We start from the raw sequence: 9,693 nt of genomic DNA on the forward strand, positions 1-9,693 counted from the left end.
TTTGGCCCTGTCTACCAAATCATCATAGTTTGTTGAGTGTACTATGGCCAAACCCCGACGTAAGTGAGGCTTCAATCCTTCTTCAAATCTCCTCATCCGGGACTCTGCATCCATGACGAGGGTGGGAGCAAACCGAGATAGCCTGTCAAACTCTGCCTCATACTCATCCATAGTCATAGTTCTTTGATTCAGATTGAGAAATTCCCTCTCTAGCTCCCTCAGGCGACTGGAGGGAAAATACTTGGAGTAGAATGCTGTGCGGAATCTCTGCCAGGTAAGTGCCTCCTGCTCGGGTGCCAATGTGCGCTCCACAAACATCCACCAATGATGAGCTCGGTCATGAAGCATATAGGTGGAAAATCTAACCTTCTCTTCATTGGTGCACTCCATTGCCCTGAAGGCTTTCTCCATTTCATCTATCCAGGCTTCGGCCTCTTGAGGACTAGTGGTGCCTTTAAAAGCCGAAGGAGCCATTCTTTTGAATTCTGCTATACTCCTTCTTTGCTCAGGAGGAGCAACATCTTACTAGATGGGTTGATGAGGTTGTTGCCTCTGTTGGCGTACTAACCAAACGACCTCCTCAATCAGTTCGAGCACCCAAGTTTGATTTCCAGCGGCAGTTTCTAGAGTTGATTGGCCCTGGGGCCCTGAGCTATACGATGCCTCGCCTGCTTGGCTAGTAGGGACTTTTTTCCGAGAGCCCCCAACCATCTGATTCAAGCTACAGACACGGCGAGGCGGCATTATAATTCAGTAAAAATATATAAATATTATAAATTTATCCAAATAGAATAATACATGATAGTTAACAAAACAAATGAACATTATCCTCTTATCTAGTTCCTACCCATCTCTCAACCTTTCCGATGAATTGTAGGAATCCTAAAATTCAGGCTCAAATATGATTGTTTCACTTATGGTCCCTAGTGATTTTAACCTGAGCTCTGATACCACCAAATCTGTCACGCCCCAAGCCTGAAGCGCGACAGACACCGCACGCCCGCACGGCGGGCCGCACAGGTGTGCAAGGCATCGGAATATATCGGAGTAAATACAGATATTCAAAACTTATTTAAGGGTTAATCACAGATGCTTGAAATTGACATAAATAATTAAAATCATTCAAAAGCAGTCTTACAAAATTCTAAAATAATATTTGCTAACATAATTCAAATGTCCAAACTAATCTATCTAAAATGCCAATAACTAAAGAAATTATCGAAAAATCTAACGCACTCCCCAATCCCGTGCGATCAAGCCTCTGGATCTGAAAAACAGAGAAAATAAAATAATAAGCTACACTAGTCCAGTAAGCAACAAAATACCCCAGAGTGGGATCAAAGATCGAAATACAAAATAATGATTGGGAATAAATCACAAATAACATCATTTTTCTCTTTTCAAAATTTATCATCATTTCCACAAAAACTCTGATACAGAAATCCCAGCATATGTAGGCTACGGCCACGAAACCCAGTGGCATGGGTTGCACAAAGTGCCAAACACCACTATTTTCAGCACCGGTGGTACAGTGTCCAAATACCACTATTCTAATCACCGGTGATACGGTGTCCAAATACCACTATTCTAATCATCGATGGTATGGTGTCAAAATCGGCTCCTCACAGATTACAAGTCGACAGATCCAACGTATAATCCCCATTAGCAGGGCCAGAACAAAACAGAACAGGTCATAGCCATGCTGAGAATGCATATATCCAAAAATAGATTTCATAAATTGTCCAACTATATTTTACGGATTTCAAAGCATAACATAGTTTTCAAATAAAATTTAACATGCCTTACCCATTTTACTAAATACAAAATATATGTCAAAATTTAATCAATTTATCAAATAATTTGCAAATCACACTTGAAGTATTAAGTTACTTACCTCTTCTCGCTTAATTCCTACTTCAGGTGGGCGGATCAGGTTCATCTGTTAATATTTAATTAATTTTTTTGTAAATTTCAGAGCTAAGCAAAATCCAAAAATAATACTACTGGACACGGCCCAATAGGGCCCCCAAGGTTGGCCTCTAATTGGTTTATTTATACAATAAAAATTCATTTTAGGGGCCAATACCTAATTATATAGTACTATTTCTTAATAAAGCTTGAGTAAAAGGACCAAACAAATATAGTTAAGGACCTTTATGAAATGAATCTTTCTTTTAGGGATCAAACATAAATTACAGAAGATCCTTCTATAAAATAACATACTGTCAAGGGCTTAACTGCAAAATTCCATTTATTGGCCAAATGGGTTCGGATTTCGGGTTTGGGGTTCCGAGTTTCGGATTTCGGGTTTCGGGTCTGAACTGGATTTTGGGTTCGGATTTTATATTTTGAATTCGGGTATGGGCCCACAGTGAACCGGGCCTAAGTTGGCTCAGTTCGGCCCACGATGGGCCTTCATCTTCCCCAAACTCCCCATGCATAGGGGAGATGGAAACCGAGAGAGGAAGGGGGGGATCGGCGGGGTGGTCGGCCTGGGTGGCCGGCCTAGGTGGCCAGGGGCCGTCGCCCGATCGACGGCCAGCTGACCACAGCGGCAGCCGGTGGTCGTTGCGGCGACGGGCATGAAGACAACCGAGCATGGTCTCGGTTTGGGGCCAAAACAAAGGGAAGAACTCGAGGACGTTTAGCAGCGGAACAAAGAAAAAAAGAAGGGGCTTACCGGCGGTCGATGGAGGCGGTGGATCTCGGCCAAGGGAGGGTCGATCCGGTGTCAAGCGGCGGCGGTGGCGGCACTTTCCAAAGGGGAAGTGGATCCAGAAACAGGGAAAGGCCGCGAGGGGATTCGGACGGTGCTCGGCCGGAAGAGCACGCCGGTCACTCGGGAGGCAAGAACAGAGAAAGGAGAGGGAGAGGAGAGGGAGGAGAGGAGCTCGGTGGTGATCTGGGAAGGAAAAGAGGGGTTTTTATCATCCCCTCGTAACGGCTCTCCGCCGTGAAAATCGCAGCGGTCGAGCGTGATCCGCGGCCGTGAGTGGCCGCGGTTTGACCGAAGGGGGGTGCCGCGGGATGCCCGCGGCTCCTTTTCCCATTTGTTCCCGGAGGAGCTGGAGAGGCCACGGCTTCATCTTCCTTTCTATACTATTCTAGTGTGCTACATATTCTTTTAATCCCACACGTACCCGCTCTCTCTGGTTTGCTTATCTCTGAAGGAATTTGATTTGTTGAGTAATGGATAAGAAGTTATATCTATAGTTAAATAGAAAACAACAGTTAGTACAGAGCTGAAGTTATAGTTCCCCAACAAGGGCAAAGAGGAGGATTTCTCAAAATTAGCACAATCTGTTCTTATTTCACTATAAACTACAAGAGAGGAAAACAACGATTTCAAAAGACTAGAGTTTGGCACTTATTGGCGATCCATCAATTTCAGTCATTAATGCATGATAACTGTGTAACACCCCTCAAAGATCATCGTACTGATAGAGATATTGATGATCAACATCATAATTTATTAAATACTTCAGAAGTTGGCTGGGACTGCTCATCCAGGACGAGCATATACAACTCATTGAAAGAAACCATACGCATTGATCACATATACTGATACCCAAAACTAAACAACATAACAAGCATAATAGAAGTTTATTTAGCTTTCCCAGTGACAGGGAGACATGGAAGACAGGATTGACGAACAAAGCCAACTCTATCTTCAGCAAGTTCTAGCCAGCTACTGCTTTGGGGGTTTGGTTGCTAGGCAGTGGTGTATTAGCGAACTTCCATGAGCAACTAGTGAAGAGATCAATATCCCTCTCACCACCAACCTCCTTGATTGGCACTGCCGCTGAAACTTCTTTCAGGTCTTTGTCAGATAACTTCACTTTCAAAGACCCAATATTGGCATCTAGATGCTTGACTTTTGTTGTACCTAATACAAAATCAAATAAGCACCCCAAAAATTAGGCAATCATACAGTTAGCAGCACGAGAGCTAATTTATGACATTGTTTTCTAAGGAACCTATTATATATTTAGACATTAAGAAAACGTTATATAGAAGTTGTCCTTCTTTAATGTTTATCTCTTTGAATGCAATTGCATGTTAGCAAATACAATTACAAAGAGTTTTTCCCCGTAGTCTCATTGAAGGTAATATATCTGGATATCCAATCAAGAATTATATAAACCATTGACAATGTATTCAATGATCAAACTCGTCCATCAAACAGGAGTAGGAAAACTGTGTATTTTTACTCCCTGTTATGACGGTCTTTTAAACTAGATCAGATGTGAATACTTACAGTTGCTGCACTCCTAACAAAGTTTACAAGGTGTCTCATTAAAAAGATGAAGAAAAAAAAAGAAAATGTTTGTACAGTGGGATCAATCAAAGTAATAATAGAATGGTAGAACGGTATTATAATTGTTGGGTTTAACAGATTTGCTGCTTTCTATTTTTTTAACTCTTCTCCAATATTTTAAAAAGGCATTCTCTTGTTTGTCTGTCTAATAAATGTACCCTATAGCATCCATTATGAATCTAAGCAATGTTCCAAAAGACTGGTATTAAAAGAAATGATATTGAGCATTGATCAGGGCCTAAAAAATAATGGAAGTTGTCTTGGTTTTTTGTTGACTTAACAATGTTATGTTTAGATCTCTGAAGTGTTTTAACCAGGAAAGATGGACTTCAAATGTGATCCATTATCAAATTGGGTGCTGTCGCTTGCTTTTCGCTCTCTTTCTACTTAAATCTTCAGTAAAGGTGAATTCTGTGTCTCTGCCCACCTCTTCCTATTCTTTTGATGACACCACTTCTAAGTTGAATGGAGTGTTCAATTTTGAAAACAATCTGTGGTTACAAGGCTTAAGAAATCTTGTCATGGTCTGGTCACTTATGCCAACTCAAGAGGATAGAAATGATTTCTTCTGAAGATGATTGTTGGGATTTCATCTGGTAAGCAGCCCTTGCATCATGCTGATTATGCACAATTCTCATAATTTATCCACATTCATTTTCTTCTAACCATACAGAACCTAACTAGTTTCTCCAAGTAGTGAATATGGTGATCATTAGAAAACACTATGTACTGCTATTGAATTATCTGATTGAAAGTAGCACCTGTCCTAAATATATTTGAATCGTCAGTTTGGTGGGTGTCAAGGAAAAAAATGTGCTTAGAGGTAAGAGAACAGTTGTTAGTGATTCTATTGTGCATCATAAGACAACAGAATCTAATATAGAAATCTTTATAATTTTCTATTTTATCTACGTTTAGTCATGTTTCTGATATGCATTATGAGAATTATTATTAATTGTTTCTCTTCCAGTCTTGGAAGCTATAAAAGCTAACAGAGTGCTTGTATCTTTGATTATGGCCCACAGTTTTTTGCTCTTCCTTTATTTCATTGTTCATCAATCTATGCTGAAACTCATACCAACATTTGACAATCAAAAACCTTATCTTCATAATGTTAATTAGAAGCTTCAACAGTGAATCACTACAACGATTATCTATTCTGCTTTTGAGAAGATATTTATGTATTCAACTCAACACAAAATCTTCTAAATTTCCTTTTTTCTCTTACAAGATTCTTTTTGACTGGAATTCATTTATTTTTCCTTCATTCTTCGGCAAACAAGTAAAGACCTTGAATTGATCAGATTTACAAGATTAATTTATTTTTTGCAGCCATGATGTAAGCTCAAGAATAGGTTACAAGTGCTAGCTGATTTTCTTTTCATTAATTGCCATATTTGAGTCATTTGCATGCAAACTTGCTGCAAATATAAAATCCCCAGCCTCTCATGAAGGATAAAAAACAGTTACCTGGGATAGGTACCACATCTTCTCCCTGATGGAGGAGCCAAGCCAGGGCTAGTTGAGGAGGAGTGCACCCATACTTGGCAGCCAGTTTTGCAACGCGCATGTATATGATCTTGTTCTTGTCTACATTCTCACCATTAAATCTTGGATTGAGGGCCTATTCACAATCAAATTAGTACATAGTGAATAAAACAGTACCTTTTAGTATGAAAGAATATTGCATCATTTTTAACAGAGTTCTGTTAGCCATGTCTGTACCAGTATACTTCCTTCGGGCAATCCTTCCGTATTTGCTCTTCCAGCAAAAAAACCATGACCAAGAGGGCTGTACGCAATTACTCCAATACCCAGTTCTCTGCATGAACACAGCATTACAATACAGACATGGTTTGTCTCAAAACAAATGTATTAATGGTTAGGGAAATTCTTAGGGACGTATATAAAGGGTACTTTATTTTCAGCTAACTTCTTTCACCAGTAATATATAGAATATGTGACTGTTTTTTTTCAACTATATAGTTGTGTAAAAGCAAGAATTAGCTATCATTATTATCAGTTATCTTGGATCTGTTTGCCTATCCTTCTAGAGAGAGAGAAGGAGACAGGTAGGGAGAGGAGCACTAGTTCATGAATGGCAGCATAGAAGAGTTCAGTTGAACAAACTTGCAAAGGGGGATTATTTCATCCTCGATATCACGAGTCCACAAAGACCACTCCATTTGCACTGCAGTGATGGGATGAACAGCATGAGCACGCCTTATGGTGTCCGGACTCGCCTCGCACAAACCAATGTACTTGATCTTTCCTTCCTCGACTAACTTCTTTAGTTCACCCATCTATCTCATAAAAGAAGTTCTTAATCAAATCAGTCATAAACTAAGATGAATCTCAGAAAGCTCTGTCAATTGCATTCGGTACTTACAGTTTCTTCTATAGGAACCGTAGTGTCTATGCGGTGTGGGAAGTACAAATCAATGTAGTCAACACCAAGGCGTTGGAGACTTCCTTCACAACATTTGCGTACATACTCAGGTGCACCTTTGATCAGCAGCCGCCCATTTTCAAAACCAGCGATGCCAAACTTGCTTGCTATCTCAACTTTTTCTCGAGGTAGGTGCTTCAAAGCCTAAAAGTTAAGAAGGTACTAGCTGAAGTGAACTATGACAGTGAAAGTGTCACGCCCGAAGCCCGAGGCGCGGCAGATGCCGCACGCCCGCACGGCATGCCGCACAGGCGTGTAAGGCAGCTGATCATATCGAAGCAAATACAGATGCTTAAAGATGACATAATTATTTAAGTTGGTCAAAAGCAGTCTTACAAAATTTCAAAATATCATATGCCAGCATAATTCAAATGTTCAAGCTAATTTAACTAAAAAGCCAATAACTGGAGGAATCATCGAAAAATTTAACGCACTCCCCCAATCCTGTACGATCAAGCCTCTGGATCTGAAAAAAAAATAGAAAACAGAATAATGAGCTACACTAGCCCATAACCTATGTGGACTAGGGGACACTGCAGCACAGATTCATTGAGGCTGACCACGGGCCAATCGTAGTGTTTGTGATTAGATTTGAATAGATTTGAACCCTTAGCCTGACGAGGACGTCAGGACTTGAACGGAGGGAGTATGTGAGGATCCGTGCAGGCGTGTGTTTAGTCCTACATCGGTTATTCGCTGGGTAGATCTCGGGTACTTATACAGGATCAAGGAACCCAAATAATACCTTCTAACTAGCCATTTTGGGTGAGATTCTGGGTTGTTACAGAAAGAGTATCCATCATCTTAAATGAATTACCAAACGCTTCAATTATTTGAAAATAAATAAAAAGCCAGCATTCATGAGATTATGGAAAAAGAGCTTTGCTTAAGGCATGTAAAGTCCTACATATTTCGTATATATGATTATTCTCTTGTTTTTTTCTGATAGCAGTTGAGCAAGTATCCGGTAAATACATTCTCAAATCCCTTCTCGTTAAGAAATTAAGAGTTATCTTTTTCCTTGAATTAAACCATAGAATATTCTTCTCTCCAAAAATAAAAATAAAAAATGATAGCCAACCTCTCTTGCCTTGAGGACAAACTTTATTTGCTAGTTGCTGGTTATTACTCCTACTAACACTAGTTCACAAATACTGACATCTACCGGTTTGTTACCAATATCTCAAAACAGCTAGCTTCTCAATCAGAAAGGTCATATGAGTAGCCAAAATGGCTCACATTGAAGTAACAGATTTAGTTCTTAGGTTTCATTGGCAAAGAGCACTCTTAAGATGTCTTAACTCTTCATCAATGGATTTAAGAACTAACGAAGGTCATATCATGCAGAATACTACTGTTTGTGGATTATAGAACTTCACACTAATCAGTGTAGTGAACCAAAACTTTTGAGTCCCAAGAGAAAAACACAGACCTTCCCGATAAGGATTTCGTTGTCTCCATCGGCATAAGCATCAGCAGTGTCGAAGAATGTCACCCCCTTATTGAAGGCATCGATGATGAGGGAGACACCTTCTTCATGGGGAAGGGGATGGTTGAATATCCCAGAGAGTCCAGAGCACCCAAAACCCATCTTGGAAATCTGTTACAAAGATGAAGCTTAAGAATTAGCGTAACAGATATCCATTGAAGCTTGAAATTAATACGGACATAACTATTAGGCTATATTGGCTCCTTTTCCTCAATATACGTATATACCACACAAACAAAGATGAAGATTAAAATTAATAAGGATCCCAACTATTAGGCTATATTGACTCCTTTTCCTCAATATGTATATATAGGAGTATGTTTACATTCTGATATCATAGTCAGTTAAGTAATTAGGGTACTACCAGTTTCTGATTGCTAGGACTAGTTTGCGAATATCTATAATATTATGTGGAGCATTTTCTCAAGCAATTCATGTTTGCTGATAATTGCAAAAAGATTCCATAAAAACTAACTTGAGGCAGGTGACAATAACCAAACATCAGTTAAAGAATAAAGTAAAAAAGATAAAGGATATTTTATACTTAAATTGAAAATAAGTTACGCATTAGTAGTTTGATTTTGCAAGAAGAATGCTAACAGTCATTTGGCAAAAAACAATCATTCTATACTACCGAAAGAAGAATTCAGAAACATACTGAACATAGCTGCTGTTAAGTGACATGAATGAAGTAACTAATATATTAAACAAGTCCATTAAAAGGACAAAAACACAAGAAAGACAAGGATGAGTTTGTGAGGCATTACTATACGTTCCTCATGGGTTAGTTTTCAAGGCATTATCCTTTTTTGAGCAAAAGCTTTTGAGGCATTATCATACATTTCATTGTTTCTTCTCAAAAAGATCACACTTATTGTGTGGATTTTATACATAGCCTGAATGGAATTGTTTGCTTTCTCAAAAGAACAAAACAAAAGAAAGGAAATGAAAAGGCACATCTTTTGCAGAGAAACATGTTAATTGAAAAACTAGAACTCAAACACAAGGCAATGCTGCTCCACTAACTTAGCTAAGAGGAATGATGCTAAGCTCTCAACCATGGCAATGGGGTCTTACCTCAAATCCTTGTCTTCCCATCTTGATCCTCGGAACTTGGAACTCTTCCTTGCCCTCCATACTCCCACACTTGGAGATGATATTGTCAAGCTGCTACCGACGCACAGAACACACCAGAAACAAGCTGTGAGTTCTCTGGGCGCACCATCTGTTTCTTATATAAGCAAAGATGCTCCCCTCCTGGCCCCATGGAATGTTTAGGTGAGTAGTTGAGTTGTGATCACGTGAAGAAGGGTTTGGTGTGGCCCGTGTGGGCTTTGGGTTTGAAGGTCTGGTGATAAGAGGTTAGGATGGCGGCAGCCGGCAACCACTCTTTTATGAGAACTGGCTCTAGATTTTAAAGGGCAACTTGTCTTTTTT

The 9,693-nt window shown here is 39.7% G+C and overlaps 1 protein-coding gene across 1 annotated transcript; it reads right to left on the reverse strand.

Moving 5' to 3' along the window:
- Nucleotides 1-3,438: 3,438 nt before the first annotated feature.
- On the reverse strand, nucleotides 3,439-9,490 carry LOC103724138 (perakine reductase-like). The gene is made up of 7 exons (XM_008815305.3): nucleotides 9,334-9,490; nucleotides 8,200-8,367; nucleotides 6,708-6,911; nucleotides 6,449-6,621; nucleotides 6,044-6,140; nucleotides 5,789-5,942; nucleotides 3,439-3,886 (listed from the first exon to the last, which is right to left on the reverse strand). The coding sequence occupies exons 1-7, from the start codon at nucleotides 9,391-9,393 to the stop codon at nucleotides 3,681-3,683; spliced, it is 1,062 nt and encodes a 353-aa protein (XP_008813527.2). The 5' UTR covers nucleotides 9,394-9,490; the 3' UTR covers nucleotides 3,439-3,680.
- Nucleotides 9,491-9,693: the final 203 nt, after the last annotated feature.

This window comes from Phoenix dactylifera, chromosome 8 (genome assembly GCF_009389715.1).
Source record: "Phoenix dactylifera cultivar Barhee BC4 chromosome 8, palm_55x_up_171113_PBpolish2nd_filt_p, whole genome shotgun sequence".
In the NCBI taxonomy this organism is placed as follows: domain Eukaryota; kingdom Viridiplantae; phylum Streptophyta; class Magnoliopsida; order Arecales; family Arecaceae; genus Phoenix; species Phoenix dactylifera.

Bases quoted from the DNA above. Each gene is read 5' to 3' on its own strand.
- LOC103724138 (XM_008815305.3), bottom strand. From the start codon at position 9,393: ATGGAGGGCAAGGAAGAGTTCCAAGTTCCGAGGATCAAGATGGGAAGA. The intron at 6,912-8,199 runs GTCTGTGTTTTT...CTTAACTTTTAG, and splicing joins ACGAAATCCTTATCGGGAAG to GCTTTGAAGCACCTACCTCG. The intron at 5,943-6,043 runs GTACAGACATGG...GATTGTGAATAG, and splicing joins TGCCCGAAGGAAGTATACTG to GCCCTCAATCCAAGATTTAA.